Source organism: Homarus americanus, unplaced genomic scaffold (assembly GCF_018991925.1).
Source record: "Homarus americanus isolate GMGI-L3 unplaced genomic scaffold, GMGI_Hamer_2.0 scaffold56241, whole genome shotgun sequence".
Classification (NCBI taxonomy): Eukaryota; Metazoa; Arthropoda; class Malacostraca; order Decapoda; family Nephropidae; genus Homarus; species Homarus americanus.
The window spans coordinates 1,003,291-1,026,335 of record NW_024740202.1 but is presented as its reverse complement, the minus strand read 5'-3'; the positions used below and the strand labels follow the sequence as shown (position 1 = coordinate 1,026,335).

At 41.4% G+C, this 23,045-nt stretch overlaps 2 protein-coding genes across 2 annotated transcripts in view; one reads left to right on the top strand and one right to left on the bottom strand.

Moving 5' to 3' along the window:
- Positions 1-18,111, top strand: part of LOC121875235 — a 44,981-nt gene extending 26,870 nt beyond the window's left edge. The window contains exons 3-11 of the mRNA XM_042379694.1: positions 6,849-7,045; positions 7,889-8,033; positions 8,610-8,726; positions 8,947-9,018; positions 9,080-9,148; positions 9,553-9,723; positions 10,848-11,070; positions 12,371-12,660; positions 13,221-18,111. Coding sequence (XP_042235628.1) covers positions 6,849-7,045; positions 7,889-8,033; positions 8,610-8,726; positions 8,947-9,018; positions 9,080-9,148; positions 9,553-9,723; positions 10,848-11,070; positions 12,371-12,660; positions 13,221-13,448 — 1,512 coding nt within the window. The 3' untranslated portion in view covers positions 13,449-18,111. The remainder of the gene's footprint in view (positions 1-6,848; positions 7,046-7,888; positions 8,034-8,609; positions 8,727-8,946; positions 9,019-9,079; positions 9,149-9,552; positions 9,724-10,847; positions 11,071-12,370; positions 12,661-13,220) is intronic.
- Positions 18,112-19,110: 999 nt separating this feature from the next.
- Positions 19,111-21,295, bottom strand: LOC121875389 (charged multivesicular body protein 3-like). The gene is made up of 3 exons (XM_042379942.1): positions 20,654-21,295; positions 20,094-20,273; positions 19,111-19,208 (listed from the first exon to the last, which is right to left on the bottom strand). Exons 1-3 carry the CDS (start codon positions 20,790-20,792, stop codon positions 19,171-19,173), a joined length of 357 nt encoding a protein of 118 aa, XP_042235876.1. The 5' UTR covers positions 20,793-21,295; the 3' UTR covers positions 19,111-19,170.
- Between the last annotated feature and the right edge of the window lie 1,750 nt (positions 21,296-23,045).

The window sequence follows — 23,045 nt, the reverse complement described above, 5'->3', positions numbered from 1 at the left end:
CGGGTACGACCGTTTCCATTAGCGTCGTTCCAGGTAATTAAACGCGCTAATCCCCACAGGTGCGCATCGTGACCTCTCAGGTGCGCACTGTTGCCACGCATGGACTGGCACGCATGCGCACTAGGCTGGGAGAGAGGAGGTGGGCGGAAACGGCGGGCGGACGGGCTGTTAAATTTAGGAGGAGAAAACAGTTGTCCCAGACTTGAGAGAGAGAGAGAGAGAGAGAGAGAGAGAAGTCAGGGAAAATTGCCTCATATAATCCCATCATCATCAATACCTTTAATTACTGCTAACGTTCGCGGCACCATAGTATAACGTTCATGGCACCATAGACGCCTGGCACCATAGTATAACGCTCATGGCACCATAGTATAACGTTCATGGCACCATAGTATAACGTCATGGCACCATAGTATAACGCGGCACCATAGTTAACGCTCATGGCACCATAGTATAACGCTCATAGCACCATAGTATAACGCCGGCACCATAGTATAACGCTCATGGCACCATAGTATACGTGGATAACGCTCATGGCACCATAGTATAACGCGGCACCATAGTGGTACGCCCGCACCATAGTATAACGCTCATGGCACCATAGTATAACGCTCATGGCACCATAGTATAACGTTCATGGCACCATATTGGTGAGGCAAAATCATTGACTGGCAGATTGGAAAGTTAACAGACAACACGAGAATGACATAACACTATTTGAGTCTCTCCTGAAAAATATATTTATTTCTCCGTTTCTTTTTATATTTCATGATAGAAAATTACTAAATTACTAACTATACCCTATGTATTTATTATAGTATATATAAAGAGATAAAATTACGTAACAATAATTGATTTTATAACAAATACAATAAAAAAGACAATATTACTCTTTTATACTTAAGAAAATAATGAAATAAAAGTAATTATTTTGGTATATAATGTAAATAGAAAGTATAGTGAAAGCCTCAAGTAAAAACAAAGATAATTAGTTACTGTTGCTGGATTATTGATAGTGAGGTGTAGTAATTAGCCTCAAGTTTCTCACGTGTTATTATTATTATTCACTTCACCATCTGTATACAACCTCGCTACTGTGAACTATTTATTTTGTTAGTGTTTCTTGTTTACCTGTGTGTTACCTATGTGTTATATATGTTAACTATTATGTTACCTGTGTGTTAAGTGTTACCTTCGTGTTACCTGTTCGGGTCATCAACATCTTGACCTAGTTTCGATGGCTGTAGCGTCGTGGGACCTAACCTAACCTTCATTCCCTCTCAATATACACCTTAACTCTTCCCACCTTTACCTAACCTAATCCTTTCTTAATCTATATCTTGTGACCTTTCCTTTGATTTTTTTAAGGTTTAATAAATTTGTAAACGATTTTTTAAACTTATTTTAGGTCATTAACCCTTAAACCATATATTCTTAGGTCGTTTCCTGTTCCTGACCTTACCCTAAACTTGTGGGTGGTGGGGAGGTGTTTAGTCTGACCTGACCTCTCGTAATGCGTCTCTTTAGGGTCATTATCTGTGCTTGGGGAGTCGGTACTTGAGCTGGTGCGTTAATCTGTGTTGACCTCGGTACAATAGCGGGCCGGAAGTACCTGTACCACCATTGTTTCTACATCTGGGGTACAGTTCACACTATGTTGTTATACTCTTGGGTTACACTGTACACTGTTGCCACACCTGTCAATCCTCACAGAACATTGTTAATCCTCTCGTGCAACTCTGTCACACCTGGCAATAACTTTCACAATACTGTCACACACCTGTCTATAACTTTCACAATACTGTCACACCTGTCAGTAATTAAGGAACACCTCTCATAAGGCTACCACAATTGTCAACATCTCAGGGACACCTTCAATGTCTGACACAAAAACACACTCCCTACCCTTTCCTGGCCTTGGAGTAGTGTGTGTGTGTGTGTGTGTGTCCGTCCTTAAATGTACCCACCCCTCCTCCCCTCTCCCTACCCACTTCGCCCCTCTCATCCGCCTACAGGTGCCGCCAGAAGCTTGTGCCTAGAAGTCAGAGGAATTATGGTCATATTTTGTTTATACACTGGATTATAAAACAAACAAAATAATTAACAAGGGTTTTTATGTAAGTTGTTTTGTTTTTGTTTAGATTTCTGGGCTCTGTGTGTGACTTGATACTGGTGGAGACGGGTTTGAATATCTCCTACCACTCGTAAAACTAAACAGATTGTTGAGTTTTTTTTTTTAGTTATTATTTTGTATTAGAGGACATCCGGAAATTCGTGTAGAGAAAGTTGATAAAAAATAGAGATTGTGTTTTAGAGGCGGTGTGGAAGTTACTGACTCGAGGCGCCATTCATAAAAAAAAAATACTGTAGAAATAGAGGAGGGCTGGATGGCAACACCGCGAACGTGATTTCATTCATTCTCGTTGACCCATTTTTTCTCTTCCTGTTTTTGTGTACTGTGTTATGAAGGAACTGCTCATTAAGTTTATATATTGATAATTAAGTTCTCAGTCGTATAATTTGTTGTGAATTTATCGCTTAAATCGCCAGGAAACTATTATTTCCTTTTATATAAGACGATTCTGGTGATCGGAGAAGGCGGAAGATGAGACGTGTGTGTGTCGCTGCGTCAAGTTTTACGCGAAAATAAGAGACTTCTAAACCTTATATTATTTTTATTTATTAATCGTATTAAAGTCGATGATTTAATAATTATTTAACAGATTTTTCTTGAAAGAATAAGATAATTAATTAAATACAAGATGAGAGTTTCCAATCACGTTATAAAAACTGAGAAAACTGTGAGGAAAAATTGAATTCCTTAACCACAGACTGTCTTGTGAAGTACTAAATGGTAAGATATATAGTTATTATTATTATAGAATAAATAGGAAAGTAATTTGGTGTTATTTTAGAGGGTTTAACGATGGGGTAGGGGGAAGAGGGTGGTAGCAGTGGTTGTGTCAAGGAAAACGGAGACTTGTAGCCTGTGGCCAGAGGAGAGAGACTTGTTATTGTGGTGGAATGTGTGGACCTGTTTTTCCCGCCACCGGCCAATACCTCTCAGCTAGGGAGGTTCATTTTCCCGGTGTCTCTGATCTCTCGGGAAACCATATTTCTGTTCACGAAGCCGTTGTGTTAAATTGATATATTTTTAACTAGGTTCAGTTTACAATTTATAGCCTACCTGTATTGTCTACCTACAGTCTGTTAAAAAAAACCTGTTACTTTTTCGTCTCTATAATTAGAAAACCTGGACGAAATGCTTTGATATATTCTACAATGCATCGTCATATGTTTGAAATATACACAAACATTATACTGTATATCTATAGCTGCAGAAATATAACTTAAATTATTGGCTACATTGAAATTCTGGGAAAGTGTTACCAGTTAATTTCATCCAGACAGTAGACAATAGTGTGTGGTCGACCGTTCAGTGCTCACACCGTCAAGTTCTGCCCCCGGGTGAAAATAGTTTTGGTGGGCGACTGAACTGTACTTTACATACCTACGTTGTTTTATGTATATTGTTTGTATACCTGCACTATATATATCTGTCTATACTGTAATTTTTAATTATTTTGGTTCAGTGGTTATTTCCCCCGTCTCTGGGTATCTGTTGCCTTCAAGATATAGATAGATAGATATAGTCATACTAGTTCACAATGGCTCTAACATATTTAAAGAACAGCGGGATATTTTATTTTTAATTTTGCTAACTGATTTAATTTAATGTCGCACCACCTGTATGACTGTCGCACCACCTGTATGACTGTCGCACCACCTGTATGACTGTCGCACCACCTGTATGACTGTCGCACCACCTGTACTTGTCGCACCACCTGTATGACTGTCGCACCACCTGTATGACTGTCGCAACCACCTGTATGACTGTCGCACCACCTGTATGACTGTCGCACCACCTGTATGACTGTCGCACCACCTGTATGACTGTCGCAACACCTGTATGACTGTCGCACCACCTGTATGACTGTCGCGCCACCTGTATGACTGTCCCAATAGGCATAAATTTGTACTTGTGTTGGTTCGTCAATGATCAGTAGACTTGAATCCGGATGTGAAATGCGGATTACCACGAACCAGCCGAGTCTTGTAGGTAACTTGGCGTGACGCTGTTGACTTTCTTTTCTACCTGTCATTTGTATTCTCCTCCTCCTCATCATCCTCATCTTCCTCCTCCTCCTCCCACTCCCCCCTCCTCCTTCCTCCCACCCCCTCTCCCTCCTCTTCCCTTTCCTCCTTCCCCTCCTCTGACACTTTCGCCAGCTTTCTAGGTGTGGGTTAGTCCGCGGGGGAAAAGGAGGGGGGGTGGGGTGGGGTAGTAGGGCTATTGGTGAGGTAGGAAGGGAGGGGGGTGAGTGTAGGGAGGAATGCTATGTGTAGATTCTCCTTTTCGCCTGGGGGAGGAGGTGGAGGGAAGCCGAGGAGATGGAAGGGAGTGGGAGGAAGGAGAAGAGATGGGAGGGTGGAACAACAAACACGAAAAAGTAAACAAGTTAACAAACACCATCGTTTATAAGGACAACAAACAAAACAAAACAACAAACACACCACAAACAAACAAACACTTTACCACCACAACAACAACAGGTGGGTCAGGTAGAGAGGTCAGGTCAAGGGTCAAGTGAAATAAAAGGAGGGCAATTCTTCCTCCTCTCACACCTTTTCTTCTCCCCACTCTTCCCCATCCCTCACTTCTTCCCTCACCCTTCCCGTTATGGCCATCATACTCAAGGGGTGACGTACAAGGGTTAATGAATAGCAAATGGGAGATGTCAATGCTTTAGTAGTGATCCAAATGTAAGTGGTTTTTTTTTCAGTAGGTCTCCTGCTGAACCTGTTAATTACTTTAGGATATTTTGGTATTTGGGGATATTTTAAGTAATAATAGTATTGGGTTTTAAGTACGGTAAAAAGTATTGTGTTAAGTGAGTCAGTGAGTAAAGGAACGTATTGTGTTAAGTAGATCACAGAGTATAGTTGGGTGATGATGTGGGGGGAGGGAGGAAGATCAGGAGGAGGGAGGAAGGTCAAGGAGGAGGAAGATGGGAGGAGGGGAGGAAGGTCAAGGAGGAGGAAGATGGGAGGAGGGGAGGAAGGTCAAGGAGGAGGAAGAGGGGAGAGGGAGGAAGGTCAAGGAGGAGGAAGAGGGGAGGAGGGGAGGAAGGTCAAGGAGGAGGAAGAGGGGAGGAAGATTAAAGAGGAGACAGGCTGGTAGGTATTGGAGAAGGAACAGAGAATGAAGTAATTAAAAATACCCTGAGACGAATAAGGAAATAAGAAGATGCAAAGATGATGATGATGTAGTAAATGGATAAAATGAATAATACAATAATAATAATGGTGATGATAATGATGATAAGAAGAACAACAATGATGATGATGATAATAATAATAATAATAACAAAAAACAATAATAATAATAATAATTAGTAGTGGTGGTGGTGTAAGAGTAGCCGGATGTCCTGGTGGTGGTGGTGGTGGCTGGGGCCGGATGAGGAAGCACCACGGAGAACTAAGACATCCGGCAGCCGGGTTTGGGTACATTGGCCTCACAGAACAACGGCGAGAAAGTCCCGGGGTAGTGGAGGTGTCGCACACAGGGCCAAGCTAATTCCGGTACCCGAAACCCAAACCGGATCCAGAACCCGACGCCGGTTGCGAACCCTGACTCGAACTCAGATCCGGAATCGACTCCCAATCCGAAGCCGGGACTGGGAGCAGACCTGATAACCGACTAGAATCTGGAACCGGACCCGATATTTCATACTAAAACCACACTACCACCATCACCACCACACCACCACCATCACCACCACACTACCACTGACTACCACCACCACACAGTACTATACTTAACTTCTCCCAAGGGTTAAGGTCAAACCAAAGAAGGTCATGGTGCCGGTGGTGTGTGCTGGGGGAGGAAGGGAGGAGAGAAAGGGAAGGGGGAGGAAGTGGGGGCATATAACGTAAATTGGAAAGTGGTACATGGGTTAGTGGGTATATCGATAAGTTAATGGTGTAAGGGCATATTGGGATAATGGTGTGGGGTGATTAATGGCCCCAGTGGGTAAACAGTTGAAGATTTAATGGTTGAAGGGTTAACTTTGAATGGGATTTAATATTGCAAAATAATAATGGGTAGATTAAGGGGCTAATGGCTCAGAGGCAAAGAGAACTTTTTTGATGTTGAGAAAATACAATATTACTGAATTTCCTTTATTTGTTTTTATTTTCATATTTTATTTATTTATTTATTATCAGAAAAGTCTGTTTACATTCTGGTATTATGGGGAGGGGGAGGGAGGAGGTGGGGAATGAGGAGAGAGAGGGGAGGGAGGAGGGGAATGAGGAGAGAGGGGGAGGGAGGAGGTGGGGAATGATGAGAGAGGGGGAGGGAGGAGGTGGGGAATGAGGAGAGAGGGGGAGGGAGGAGGGGTGGGGAATGAGGAGAGAGGGGAGGGAGGAGGTGGGGAATGAGGAGAGAGGGAGGAGAGGTGGGGAATGAGGAGAGAGGGGAGGGAGGAGGTGGGGAATGAGGAGAGAGGGGGTTTTGTTTTCACCTACAGTTGGATTTCAGTGTTATAATTTATGTGGTATAATATAATTTCTAAAGTTATTTTTATCCCTGTTAAATGATTATCAGTCAATATTAATAATTCTCATCGATTATAAGTCATATTTACTTATTTTCATAATTTAGAAGTCATTTTCACTTAAGTACTATTATTATACACACTTGGTTCCGTCGTTTTAGTAACTTGTAAGTCATTCTAACCCACGTTCTAACTGCAAGACCTAAACACGTGTCCTTCTCCCTGCAGGTATCGACTCTTAACCTGGTGTTCACGACCAGCCAGAGATCCTCCACAAGTACAACCCCCACCAGGACCTGCCGTGTGAGGTGCTTCCCGCCAACACCTCCTCCTTCTACACCGTCTGCCGGGAACAAGAATGGCTCCCGGCGTCCACCCAACTCAGCTCCAGCGGGTTGTAGCCCTACCACCTTCACGCCTGTCTGGTGAGAGGGAATGGGGGCGAGGGGAGGTAGGAAGGAGAGTAGAGTGCGAGGGGAAGATGGAAGGAAGGGTAAAAGTGGGAGGAAGATGAGGAGATACCCAAGCGGCTCTCAAGGTCTTGTTTGTTTGTGTGTAACGGAAAAATGGTAAAATAACTTGAGTGGTGGAGTATGAGTGTAAATACTCTCGCCCGGAAACTGAAGTCAGGAAGAGGGTGATAGTAGTTGGCTGGGTTGACCATCTACCTTGTCACTGATCATACTAGGCAGTCCCATTTACACCCAACCCCTATTGCTCATATATCCGTCTAACCTATATTTGAAGTTACCCAGCGTGTTCGAGTTAATGATGATGTTTGGTAACTTGTTCCACTCATCCACTACTCTATTTCCAAATCAATGTTTACCTATCTCGCGCCTAAATCTATTTTATTTATTTATTGCTACGAGTTCGTTCCTGGTTGGATAATTTAAGTACCTTTGTTAATCAATTTAAGTACTTTTGTTAGGTGCATTATAGTCTCTTCAACCTAATCTGGCAAAAGTGAACCCTGTCTCCTGATTGGTGAATATCTGAGGGGGTCGTGTCTTTCCGCTCTAAGGATTGTTCTTATTTTTGGGCTCAAATCCTATTCACTTTTATTAATTTTTTTCATTTTTTTTTAATTTTAATTTGACTATAGTGAAGAAGCGGTCCATGCAATGTTTTCAGTGAGAGGGGAGCAGAGCTCTAATTTGTTTTGACTGATTTACCGAACGTGTTATGGATATTCTTATTTCTGGGCCACAATTCTTATATTTTTGGATAAATAGTATTGTTATTATCCCTTTCTTGCCCCTCCGCAGGTGTGAGAGCATGGGGCGGGCGAAGGTAGAGGGAAGGGCCTCGACAGGGGGCGGACAGACAGTCATGCAGAGGAAGATAGACACAGACACAGACCAGAACGCCATTGAGAACAACGAGATCCAGGGGTCGACCATACCTGATGAGGTGAGTTGAGTTGACGACCATTCGTTCCTTTGGAAAAAAGTAACAGTTGGCTATATTGTTACCTTCTATGTACGCTTATTCAATTAATGATAATTTTAGAGCAACAAATGCCTTTCATATTGTTCCAAGAGTAAAACCACTTCTAAACGAGGAAATGAACCATGTGCAGAATATTCTACACATACAAGTGTTATCGGCTTGTGTTGTTGTATCATCTCGGGCTGGCTGTCCTTTTTTCTGCTGCACGTTTTACCTGCAAATATATAAAGATATGCCAGAAATGGGTTAGGCATCGAGAAAGTCGGTTCACGAGTCGGTTAACATATTGTACCATCCTACAACGGCGTCATTCGCTAGGCTCCCGTTGAGTTGTCAGATACCGCTCTTTGAACGAATCCTACCGAAACCAGTGACATCACTAATTAGGCCGATTATATATGAACTAATTAACCTGCGGTGCAGACAGGTCAGGTGTTCATGACGTCATTAACCAGTATTGTAGTCGGGTGTACAAGACTTTATTCGCCAGTGTTGTAGTCAGGAGTACGTGATGTCATTAACTATGTTGTGTTGCAGGAGGAAGGGTCTTGGTTGACGACTTTCCTGCGCTTCTTCGGGTACAAGAGCATCGGCGAGATGGTACAGAACATTGACATCTTCTCTATACCGAGCAAGATCCAGTCCTTAGTCAGGGTGAGTGAGTGTCTGTGTGTGTGTAAGGGGCTGGATGTGTGTGTGGGAGGAGTGGGTGGGTGGGTTTATGTATTTATAAGAGCTTGGGGTGTAGTGTGTGTGTAGTGTGTGTGAGAGAGAAAGGGGGAGTGAGGGGTGGGTTTGTGCATGTGAAAGGGGTGTGTGTGTGTGAACAAGAGACATAATTAGTTACCCTCACGTGTCTCAACTCCTTTGGCAGACGTACAACGATGAGATCTCGATGGGTCAGTGCTACATGGAGTTCACAACATACAACGCTTTATCAGGACGGGTCTTCTCCTTCCTTCGAGAATCACTGGCTGCCCTTAGACGAGGCGTTGGCCGAGACGTGAGGGCGTGGAGAGCCTTCTTGGAGGAGGAGGGTAGGGCAGTCCTATCGCCAAAGTTCTTCTACTATTGAGGTGAGGAGGAGTCTCTCTCTCTTACTTGATGCCGCTGCTTTGAAAGTCTTTTAAAAAACTTGAAATAATAATAATGTCATAATAATAATAATAATAATAATAATAATAATCTCTCAAAGTAAAACATTTATACATAGCATTCGCCCGAGTGTCTGGGTGTATATTTCAGTGTCTAGATGTCTTATTTCAGTGTCTGGGTGTATATTTCAGTGTCTAGATGTCTTATTTCAGTGTCTAGGTGTATTTCTCAGTGTCTAGGTGTCTATTTCAGTGTCTAGGTGTCTTTCTCAGTGTCTAGATGTCTATTTAGGTGTCTTTCTCAAGTGTCTAGATGTCTATTTCATTGTCTTGGTTTCTCAGTGAAGTCATTTTATCAGCCCTTTAATACAATATCATCATTACAGAGTCTGGTGCTCGGGTTGGTGGGTATGCTGGAAGGCTCGCCCACCACCAAGCAGTATGCGGATGTGATCAAGCAGTTCATGCCCATGGTGATGCAGATGTACAACTCTGACGACCCCTCTTCCGCCATTACTGCCTTCATCAGCCACACCCTCGGCCCATATCTCTCCCAGGTCAGTCTCTTGTCTCTACCCGGCCATGGTGAATCTTTTGTCTCTACTCGGTCATGGTGAGTCTCTTGTCTGTACATGGCCATGGTGAATCTCTTGTCTCTAAACGGCCATGATGAGTCTATCGGCTGTGGTCTTTGTTAGGTCAGACAGGTTAGGTTGGGGATCTACGTTAGGTTAGGTTTTGGGTCTGTAGGCCAGATTAGATTATGTTGATGGTCTGTGTTAGTTTAAGTTAGGGTGGGGGTCTAGGTGCGGTTTGGTTCGGGTCTATTACGACTGGGATCCATGTGACCAGAAACGGTAAGACTCCTGGATTAACCATCACTCACAGTCTCTCTTAGTCTCTGTGACACACTAGAAAACTTGGGTCGTCTTAGTAGGAGCCAGTACTGTAAAGGTCGTCTCACTCTCTGATGAAGTGCAACCCACAGCAGTATACCGAGTTAAGAAGGTAACATTCTAGGTAAGTAAGAGAGAAGGTGCCGAATCTTATCCCTCCACTTTGGGTCCAGATATCTCTTATTTTAGAACAGAAAGCCAAAGGGTAATGTTGTCACTCTAACTTATGTATTGTAGGGTTAAAGCCACTGTGTAGCCTAAGTGAAGAAAAAGCCACCTGTATTATATATCAGGGTGTACTATGGTGTACCGTAGTGTATCTGAGGTTAAAATAACTAGGGTATAGCGATGGGCTTTCTCATCAGTTTGCTTTGTTTTGTTGTTTGGTGGACTCATTCCAGGGTGTCTTTTTACCTGTGGTTCTTGTCCCACGTCTCACGCTTCTATACCAGCACTCATATCTTCCCTTTCCCAGCATATTTGAATGGTAGGATTTGTAATGTGGGAGAACACATTGCATTTGCTGTTACAACTTTGACAATGTTGAACCTGTGTGCACTACAAACCAACATTTACCCCACTTTTTTTTCTTTTCGAGGTCCTCCACTGGCAATAAATTCATCAGTCTTCATGACTCAACAGTATAACGCCCTTCTTTGTGCTATCTTACTTTTGCTGGCAGGAAACAGTCTGATGATCAGGCAATTATACTGTAGGCTTCCTGACATGCCTGCAGAATATTATGCCACCACCCAGCCCTCTAACACCCTTACTCATGCCCACAGATCCAGTCGGCACCTTCCAAGAATCCCAACTCTATCAACAACAACTCCCCCAAGCCTGACCACTGGCCTAACCTAAGACCCAAGCCCACGCCTGCACCTAAGACCACGCCTAGACCTCCCAGCTCTCTTTTAGGGGGATCTGGAGGAGATTCTTCGCCCGTCACCACCATGGTCCTGGAGTTCCTCAAGTACTACATGGGCAACTACCTCTCCTCCCTCCCTGGTGAGCCTCTCTCTCAACACCACACCACACCATCATACCACACACACACACACACACACACTACTACTTTGCTGTTACTCGGAATCGAGTATGACGATCATCCAGCTATGATAAAATGATATGATTTATTAAGGATGTCACCTTCGTTGGTGAACTCGGAGGTGACTAGAGAGGCTGATACGGGACTGGCAGGGCCGTCCACAAATGTTGGACATGTGGAGGGCTACATCTAATGTGGGAGGGGCGGCGGCAGCGTTTTCCCGGCATTAGCACTTGTCGACCTCTGTATGCAGTCGGGCTAACTTGAAAGAATTGACACTTTCTTGTGTGGTGCTCCTCCAAGTGTTACGGTGTGGAGTAATCATCTCCCAGGTGAGGGGGTCGAATTGGCACTTATTCAGGTTTGTCCTAAAACTGTCCTTGTACTTTTTGTTCATTGACTGTAAGTAGCTGCTTTGACAGTCTACTGTTGTCCATGCAGGTAACATGGCCAGTCCATTGTAATTGTTCATGGATAATGGTAGCCTCGATACTCCTACAGATTTTGTCAGAGAGAATACTGGCATTTGTTTTCTTGTCTTCCCAGCAAACTCGGAGGATGGAACGTAGACTACGTTGGTGAAAGTTTTCAAGTGCCTTGGGGTGCCTCCTGTATATAACCCATGCCTCGCTGCCATATAGCAGGGTGGGGAGGACCACAGCTCGATATACGTGCAACTTTAGGGAGCTATTTAGAGAAATTCAGTGTAGTGCCAGAGGACGGTTTACTCGGTCTGATGTATGTTGTTATGACACCTTGGTTTTGAGAACCCTACACTGTCATGTGGTCCAGCCTCGGCCAGTCATATCTTAAGCCTCCACCAACCCGTTGGATGTCATGGGCGTGGCGTTTTCTCTGAGAGAATTCAGCAGAAAAATGGGTAGCTTCTACCAAAGATGATGCAATTTGCATCCCCACTGTAGTTGTCGTCTTCACCACTCTCACTCGCTGTCACTGTGGTTGTCATCACCATCAATGTTGTCGTCATTAAGATTATATTCCCTTAAGTTTTGTAATGATTTGTAAATCGGTAACTTTTTAGCCAGTTCATGTTAAAAATATATTTATTAGTCTATGAACATGCTGACAGTGTTTCTGTGCTGCTGGACATTGTTGACCCTCATTTTTTTACTTTTAAGTTTCCTTTACACTGCAGTCCATACTAAATTTATACCTTATCATTATGTAACGACATTACCAAGATTTCCATTTTCCCCAACACCCTATACTGTAGTTGACTAATTTATATCTGACCACCAGGAAACAGCCCCACCAGGCCCCCACCACCACCTGTTAGGACTCCAGCACCTAGACCCCCAGCAGCGGCACCCTCACCAGTGGCATCTTCCCCAGCAGCGTCCTCCCCAGGCTTAGGCAGTATTCTCAGCTTCCTGTTTCCCTCATCACAGTCTCAGAAGGTGTCACAGCCCAAACCTCCAGTGACAAAACGGCCACAAAAACCTCAAGTGCTGGAGAAACACGACGCCAAGACCTTTGTTGACATGGTGCTGGAGTTTATCCGTCCAGTGTTCATCAGCATCATTGGCAAGGTGGGTTGACGGTGTGGGCAGGTGGTAAGTGGGTGCTTGGTGTGGTAAGGCGGGTGCTTGTGGGTTGATGGTAGAATACGAGTATACTCAAGACATCTTGAATGCTTCTGTTTGTTGAACTGACTGTTGTACTGAGCTGGACTGACTGTTGTACTGAGCTGGACTGACTGTTGTACTGTACTGAGCTGGACTGACTGTTGTACTGTACTGAGCTGGACTGACTATTGTACTGAGCTGGACTGACTGTTGTACTGTACTGAGCTGGACTGACTGTTGCACTGTACTGAGCTGGACTGACTGCTGGTATAATTTATGTCTCCAACTTCGTAATTACTAGCAAAAGTTCACAGATCATTTCTATGCAATAATTACCATTATCTCTAAACTAGAATTTACTGATTACCTGAAGGAAATATTTAAATCACCCTTTAATTACCATGGAATCACTGCAGTCAGTGTACAAGTTAACAGGAGCAGTTTAATAATTATAGTTTGCTTTGTCCATGTACCTCTGCAATAATAATACAGTAATAATAATGTATGTGTGACATCTTTACCAGGCGCCAGGGGAGAGTGGAGTGGCGTCTATACGAGAGGTGACACGGCTGAGCTCCCTGGGTCGTGTTGATGACACCCTGGTGGAGGAGGTCCTCTCTCCTTACTTCTGCATCAAGAACTATGTCGTCAACAAGGCTTGGACGTTGACAGAGCGAGGAGTGCGATCAGTAGCCAGCAAGTTCAATCCCGAGGAACAGGCTCGTATGCTGAGGATGTTGCAGGATAACTAAACCTTTGGCATTGTTGTACAAGAAATGTTGATGGAAGCTGCAAAAGGTATGGGATGAGATGATTGGGCAGAGGAAGAATAGGATATAGTTACCGTGTAGTGATGTAGGTGGTAATATACAGTATATATATTTTTTTTAAGTAACAAGATGTCAATCAAGGTTAATGATTACTTTCCACAGTACAGTAATGGTAAAAATGGATGATTGGGTTGAAGGGGAGTGTAAGTGTCGTGGTGACTATAATTTGTGAAGTAGATATAATGTTTTTTATGTAAACACAAAGTTAGCAGTTTTTAATTGCTGTACAATTTTTTCTTTTACGGTAATTTATTTTAATCGTTTGAAGGTTCTTGTGTGTCCCAATGTATTAACTATTGAGTAGTGTAAGTTGACAATTTGAAGAACTGTGTTTGAGTATTAAGGGGACATACAGTACAGTTTTATGGAAAAGGAGATCAGCTGGTAATGATCCACTAAAGTAACAGTAGTACACGGGTTACCTCAGATGGACGAGATTTTCTGGTGGTTTCCTCTCGGCAGTTTTCATAGACTCTTTGACCACACTCACTCAATACATTCTAAGTGAACCTGAGCTTTCTATGTCTGTATGTATAGTCTTCTTGCTGCTGTGGTCCAGATTAACTTATCCTCTGATTTAACCTTAAGCCTCTCAGTTTATTATTTTTGTAAGCATGACAAAGATGCACTTTTGTAACAGTTTGAGCCTTCATGCAGACTACTGCAGTAAATGTATTAAGCTTCATTGTTTGGTCTCAGATATTATCAAGTGCAGAGAACATTGTGTACACTCTTAAAAAACAATAATTTTCCCAGCTTTGACCGATGAATACAGTATTGAAAACTGGTGGATTTTACTGAAAGTGTAACCGAGACTACTTCTAGACAGTTGGTACACCTGATTGGATACAAGTTTCGAGTTTTTCAACGAATGTTGGTTTTGAAATATGGCCACATACACCCAATAAAGAATGATCGTTAAAGTAAGTAACTGGCTACACTTTTCCAAGGCTCAACAGGCCTGCCAACTGTTTACAAGGCACAGGGTGGTTGTCCCGACTATATATCGTTGTACTAAATGTCGTTTTGCACTGACGTTGTTGACTAATTGAGGAACGCAGCATAAAAAGTCTCTGCTTTAACGTCTTTATGTCGTTTTCTACTCGTTTGACTTTGTATAAACAATATCAAAATTTGAATCTTCCGCACTGTGCCGCCATCTTACATCATGTACTGTACCAGCATCCTTCTTGACACTTCTCGGTCATATTATGTTCTATCATGCTATGAGTAGTGGTTGAGCTTTACATTCAGCTGCATTTATCCTTGTAATCATTCAATAATGAGTGATAAGTAATGCAAGTGCAGGTAATGATGGGAAGAACAATTATGAGTATTATACTGGATATTAAGACAGACATTATAAAGCATAGTAAACAAGGTGGACTACCTTCACTCCTCAAGGTAAGAAAAGCAAATTTATTGGTCATAGGTTGAGGTTAAATCCTTTTAAAAATTAAAAAATTGTGTTTTTGGGGTTTACATTAATATTTCTTTTCTATTTGAGTCATTGCTTTATAATATCACATATACTTTTTCTATTCTTTAAGTAGAAAACGACTATGACTTAAAAATCCAATCCCTATTCTTTTCTTATTACCTGCACATTATTTCTTTTGGGAGAAATGTTCGTGCTTTGCATCGGCAACGTAAACACTCTTACAGTCCCTGTCTGTATTTACATGTACTGTATGTAATCTTATGGGAGAAAATTCCCCTCTTAACATTGTTTCACTTTAAGTCGTGTGACTTTGGTCTTGAACCAAGATATATCGGGCACCTCCTGTACCCTGATACATGCATCAGATAGTTCAATTTTTCTGTGATGTATTCGCTAAAACTTGGGAAGATAATTGTTTCTTGGACTGTACTACTCATCCCAGACACTAGAGAAGAACAAACCCCCTAAGTTCATTCATTATTCATCCTGATTATTTTTGTGGCTTATTTCTGTTTTTTTTCCTACTCCCGTGAATTATTTTGTCTTCAGCGCAAAGTTTCTACAAATTTGTATATGTAGGTGTGTTAGCAACATGTAAGATTTTGACTTATACATCTCAAAACCTGATGTTTATCTGTGGAATCAACTCAGTCCAAGGGATTGTGATCAAGTCAAGAATTCTGCATCATGGGCACCTCACTACTCTGTGAATCAGATGATGTTAATCTGTTCTAAGATTAAAAGGTAAGAGTGTGGTAATATTCAGGGTTTTCTATAAATAAATTGGGCTGGAATGTCCAAAGAGGGGATGAAAAGGCTGAAGATCAAGATGTTAATGACTTTGGCTCTGTAATGAAGAAACAGATCAACAAAACTAAATGGTGACATGTGTTTAGATATTGCATACTGCAAAGTTGGACACGTGAATTTAATAATTGTAGGGAAATGGAAATTTGTGCCACTCCAGACATGAGTTGAATTAGTTTGTACTGTACTGAAAACCCTGAATATTTACAAGAATATGAAGGGTGTCCAGATAGCCTTCCCAGGATAAAGGAAGCTTGTGGTACAATGGGTATTTTAAGTATTATTTGTCATTTAGCTCAATTTTCAAGTTTCTAGGGCCACTTCGGTTCTCCTGTACATATTTATGTCTCATTTGTTGATGTTACTCTTGTTATGGGTTTTTAAAAGTGTTCCTCAAACTTCATTGTGATTTGTTTATTTATTTCTGCAGTGATAAATTATATACATATATCAAGTGCTGTACTATAATATGCTTCATATATTTATATATTTCAGAGGATAATATATATAATATACCTAAAGAATACAGTTTGCTAATATATTACACTGATATAGTTTTCTACTATTTTTATACTGTATAGGGAGTTGAAGGTTATGTTCTTTTAGTTTTGATAGCAATATGGGTACTAGTACAACTGTATAATATCTTCTCGTGCATTAAGCAGATCGTGTGGTAAAGAAGGTAGAGTACAGCACTACGGGACGGGATGATATATGGTGGTGGTTAGGATACATAAAGTGTATTTAAATATTTTTACCAATGAAAGTCTTAGTATCGTGTACTTGTATGTAGGTTTAATGTGAGTGGTCACATGACATAGATTTGGGAGATTTTGTCAGTGAAAATACGAGTATACAAGAGTTTGGAGATGAAGGGAAATGCAGTGTTAGAGGGCTGGGAAATAATGTTGCTCAAAAATCCAGTAATAAAAAAAGGGTTCGAGATACAGTAATGTGCAGTATTTAATGGTTCAGAAATGTTGTTTAAATACTTAAAAATGTTTGTGGAAGTCTTGTACAGGGTATTTGGAAGTATAAATGTAAGTTAAGTCCAGTTCATGAATACGTATATGTAGTCCTCTTCACTAGTGGGTTTACAAGAGCTCATCAGGTTTTGTGCAGTGTGGCAGAGTTGTGTTTGTTTACATTCGATAGAAGAAAACTCGCAATGGTAAACATACTGTACTATGGAATCAAAGTAGAACAATATTAAAACAAATATCTTGATGTAATGATTTGTGGAACGTTTATATGACGAACCCCTGTAAATGCACTAGTGAAGGAGATCTGTACAGTACCAGCTTTACCTTTGTGGCCAAACTTAGACTGATGGTTAGTGTCATTATCTGTACTGTTGACAGCCTGACATCATAAATTCCTGTAATCAAGATGTCCTCCTCAGCATCTTATCATAATTTTATATAATCAAATTTTAATAAGTGATTGAATATTACTTTTCAAGGTCATGTGGTCATTTATTGATTATATGAGCAGTGGGATATTCCATCTTGCTATGTTATATTCAACATCCTTAAGAAAAATTCAGAATATTCAGAACTGGTGACAGTGGAAGGCCATACTACAAGGTCTCTACTATGTCTGGTCACTTAGGATGTCGTCACGTACCGTGGCTCAGAGTCAACACAACAATAATCATGCGCTATGTAACCCCATCAAAGGTACTGTACATGTAATACATTAAAGATATATGGCACAGCAGTGTATAGTAACTGTGCTAATGATAAGTCCTAAGTTTTGTGAAGACCTTGTAATATGTTATTATTTTAGCTCAAAATTTAGAATGGAAAAAGAGGCCTTCTCAGGCATCATTATTACACACGGTCGCCGTTTCCATTCGACGTTTTTATTCCTTAAGAACAAGTCGAGCAACAGTGCAGACATTGTAATAATTAAGTGCTGTGTTGTGTTAAGGGATGATAGAAAAGGTTTTATTAATGATTGTTTTTGTTATGCCTGGTGATGATGATGGCTTGTTTTGTAAGGTTTGTGTTTTTTAAAGCACTTAAAAGGAATGGATGATTTTTTGCCAAGTATTATAATAAAATAAAATAAATTAAAACTGTACATATGATGCTCAAAATGAAGGACTTTTTTATGAATTTGCAAGTAAGAATGAAAATGAATGTTAGAACCACAAGCCTTTCTGTCCTCTCCTGGTTCCTGTGATCATATCTTTCATCAATTAAATGTATAAAATCAAATACTTCGTACAGTGTTAAACTTGTGGTTTTGTTATTTTTTTCTCTATTTATTTTCTTATTTATGAGTTATTTAATTTGTACATTTAATTTAATATATTTGTAGATATATCATGTTTTCTTCACCTTGACGTTTTTCTCGAGACTTATGGATGTAAACTGTGTATAAGTGACAGAAATTGAACAGTGAATTCATTAGATAATCAAGATCGTCTTGGTGATGTGATTATGTAAAGTGACATAACTTTTGTTGTTATTTGCAATTAAATATTAAAATATTTTTTCTACTTGACCAGAGCCAAGTTGTGTGGGTACAATTGTACTTACTTATATCCTCTTCATCACTGATCAGCTCGTTAGCCGCTTGGGCGATCGGTCACGTCTCTGTTACTTTTCTTTTTCTAGTACAATATATTATTGTCTTTGGCAACCACGGTACATTCAGGAGCCGGTGCATGCCCAGTATTTGCCAACAGTGCGTGACAGAGACGTGACCGATCGCCTGGGCGGCTAACAAGCAGATCAGTGGCGAAGAGGATAAAAGTAAAAGTAAAAGTAAGTAACTTGGACTTTTCACTGGTTAGAATTCAGTTTTGAGCTTGGGTTAATTATTAAGATTTTATTATTTACAATAAGAAAAATATAGTATCGTTCATAATTATTCACGTATTGAAATAAAAATATTATATGATAATCACTTTATAACGGAGTTCAGAATTTTGATTGATTAAGAATCTATAGTGAGAGCAGGATGAAATCAATGCCATTTGCCGAGATTTATAAAGAAAATTTAAAACGGACGTCTATGGCACCTCGGTTATCCAGAGAGATTAGAGTACCTGCAACTGCCTAGTTTATACTATAGATGGGCAAGGGTGACCTAATTGAGGTGTATAAACATCTCGATAAGGCACTACTCAGTCGAGAGTATCCATATTTACCTGGAGTTGATTGAAGAAGCCCCAAGTCCAGAAAACTGTGAAAGCAAACTTTTTTGGAGTGAGGATTGTGAACTCTTGGAACAACTTGCCAGAGTGTTGTGACTGCACTGAGTGTGAGCTCTTTCCGGACCAGACTTGACCAACACTGGAGCAGGTTCAAATACATTCAGGAGCCAGTGCATGCCAACAGTGCGTAACAGAGACGTGACCAACCGCCCAAGCAGCTAATGAGCCGATCAGTGATGAAGACAGTCCTTAATGATAACAGTGACTACTGTGGAAACATGAAAAAGGAAACAGCAGGCATGAGTGCCTGAAGTAACGTGGAAACAATACTGGTGCCACAAAGAAAGGAATTTTCTGCTTTCTAAAGAACTGTGATTGTGCATGTGATCCACCATTCATAGGAACATAAGAAAATAAGGAGTCTGCAATAGGCCGGTTGGCCTGTGCATGGCAGCTCCTGTGTGGTGAGGATTTCTTCAAAGGAGCACGTACCGATACAACAACCCATCGAGGAAAACGGGGGAAAAAATAACACTAACTGCTGCTTTTTTTCCCTCTTCCAAGACCTCTGCCACTACAGTACTGTACACAATGGGTGGATGTAGGAGCAACAAACTCCTTTCACCTGCTGACTCAGAGTGATACATGAAGTGATACAAGTACAGTTGCACCTCAATATTCGGTCTACTCTGTGATTTTCAGGAATGTAACACTATCATAAATCAAGGAATCCCCCTATACCAGAGGGACAACTTGTGGATGAGGAACACTATACAGTAAAACACAACACATCTGGAAAGGCAACTCAAATGTGAGATAGTGCATGTAATACCCTTGACTCTGGCTCCCTCTACCATGGTGGGAAAGCATTTGCATGAAAAAAAAAAAGTTATAATAAATTTTCCTGACAAAATTTTACATTTCTGAGTGAGAATCCCGTGGATCTTTGGCATTCAAAAGTTGGATTACATGAAATAAGCCATCCCAGCTTATTTCACCAAATGATTAAACACCTTACTGCTACCTGGGGTAGGTTAGGTTAGCAGTTGAGGTTAATCTTAAAAGTGAAATAAACTGGGGGATTAATATTCATGTGACCCCAAATTTTTTACAGAACCAACACAAGGCTGAATATGGCCTTGATTACACTTACCTAACTGTGCCTTCATCTGTGACTGTACAGAGTTGAGATGAGCCTTGCTCGTGTAAATCCGAGTAACAGCTTTTCGTGACTGTATAATTTCCTTGGCAAGCATCCGGCATACATCTTTATCACCTTTTTTAGCAGCTTCCTTCATTGAGCGTTTAACTTTTTCTTCCTCACGCTGGATGGCTGCAAAATAAAAATATGACTCGGTATTATATAACAGAATGATGGGCTCAGTTGGTGAACCATATGACTCATAATAGAGAGATGTACAGTAATGTTTGTCCTTGTCAGGCAGAGAGACTGGAGGAGTGTTGTTAATAGGACCCAGATGTTCGGGCAAAATGTTTTAAATGCAGTAGGATCTCGTGTTTCGTGACTAATTGGTACCGGGTTTAGCATAGATTAAGTTAAAATCGCGAAACGAGTGACACTGAAATACATATACAGTAAATAAGCCAAACCCCCCTACAGCCCACCAAGAAAATGGCATTACTGTAATGTATTCATACACATTGCACATTTTGTTGATAACAATATTTTTATACTGTAGAATAATAACTTACCTTGAGGGGCTGGTTGATGGGTTCTGAGGCAGGTTACTGCTTCCTCCTCTAACCTCAGCATCAAAGTCTTGAGGCAGCTCTTCCACCAGTAAGTCACCCAACACTTTAATATCATCATCGGTGGTGCCATCATCATCATCTCCTAAAGTGATGTTTGCCAAGGCATTAACAGGCTGGGCCTTGCACTCGAGTACCGAGTAATAAGGACCTGCTGACGACCATTAACACGGGACATGTACAAGGCCATATATTCCTCCATACCCTTATCAAGGGCAGAGTACACTAGGTTCCGAGGATGAGGCCTGGCATTGTATTCTTCTAGCTGTTCACTGAGACTACGTGCAATGGTTGTGAGCACCTCAGTCAGCTGGCGTGTTGTAGGTTCATCAGGCTTAACGCAAAATCCTCTCACAAATAATCAGAAACAAATGTATTAAAACTGTTGAGTCTACCCTCAAGTACACTCCGTGCTTTGTTATAAATAGAGCATGGAGTAGATTTGCGGGTAGACTGTCACTTTTTAATAAATTTTTTCTGGTTATTTGTGAGAGGATTTTCCCATTATCATTTACTGGTATGTGTTTTGTGTAAGCGTGTCTACACACACACACACACATATATATACATACAGGTAAAATAAATAATTGTCCTCAGGGCAAACACAAAGGGAATACACATTTCTTTGCACAGGAGTAAAAATGCATCCCCCCCCCCCCCCCTCCGCAAATGATATTCGCCGATTTGGCGATTCGCGGCCATTTTGAGAACTTAACCCCTGCGAATTTGAAGGGCCTGATGTAATTCTTTACCATGTATATAAGATTTTTGTTGATACATTCATTATCATTATTATTGTAAACCATCTCTACCATCTTAATGTCATCAGTGGATGGATATATTTTACGTCATTCTCCACCCCAAACAACCTTCCTCCTATCCCCCCCCTCCTGCCTCCTTGATAAACATTCCGGTGTAACATCTGTTGGGTCCAAAACAGTTTTGAAGTCACATTATGCCTGGGAGCGGGAGAGAACTTTTGTCCGCGGCTGTACATGATAGAATGCAAATAAAGTACTGTATCCCTAATTACATTATTTTTTATGGAAAAAAATTCCTCAATAGAACATTTCATTACTTGTCGCATTTACAGTTTTACCCCGCTTAACGCGCTTACACTTAACGCGTTTTCGCATATACGCGGTGCCTTGCCAAAGCTGAACTTTCACTTAACGCGGCATTTTTCATCATATACGCGGTGAGTGTCCGGCTCGGATGCTATTTTTAGATTTTGACCACGCGCCACCCGCCCGCCCGCCCTCCTGCCTGCCTGCCTGCCTCTCCTTCCTCCTCCCTCCGCTTGGGCAAGCGGCGCGGTAAGGTTGCGCAGTGTGTGTCTTTGTTGCGTTATCACTGACGTCATATGACGTCTCGGACTGTGATTGGCCATGCAGCCCTACCCCCCTCTGCTGCTAGCTTTAATTGGCTTAAAGTATTATGACGTGACTACCCCGGGGAGGGAGGGAGGGAGGGAGCATAACAGATTTCTTCGCCCGCAACCCACCACAGCCAGTCCAAGCCAGTGATAGTGAGAGTGAAGTTGATTTTGAGGGATTTGTCAGGGAAGCCCTGACAACTGTAAGTGACAGTGATATTGATTCACCTAGTAATGGTGATTCACCTAGTAATGGTGATTCACCTGAGGGGCAGTAATCTGCCCTCTGCCTCGGAACCAGCCTCCATCCCCGTATGCCGACCCATCTCTTCTACTACCGTGAGTGTTCCTCAAAAATTTTCGTTTTTTAACCTATTCTTTATTTTTCCTATGTTAACCTTTATCTTTCCTAACCTAACCTCTTCTATATTACTTGTTTTTCATGCCACCATAAAGTTAAGATAGAATTTTTACTACAACATAGTTATTTGTCGTCAAAAAGTGGAGTTTGGGGGTCGGGCTGGGTTCTATTGGAATTAATCCCATATGTTCTGTTATTCACTTAACGCGGTTTTCACTTAACGCGGGACCCTCTGGGTTCAATTGACCGCGTTAAGTGGGGTACAACTGTACATAGAAAACTACATACTGTATTGGCTGACCTTACACACATGATTCCTTGTGAACTCATTTATATCTCCTAGACCATCTTGCTACACATCCAACAAGAAGAATACTAAAATAATGTAACCATGACCAGCTATAAGCTCAGGTATCTTTACACATCACTTTTGTGCCTCTATCACGACATCCATTGAGCATCTTATTTAAGAAGCAAGAACACTTCTGCAAAAGGCCTATAGGACATAATATGTTTCTATGAGCCATCTAATACTAATGCAAGATGTAGAAATGTCTCTAAAGTGTGTGTTTTTTAAGTAATGTCTAATACTAAGTTCA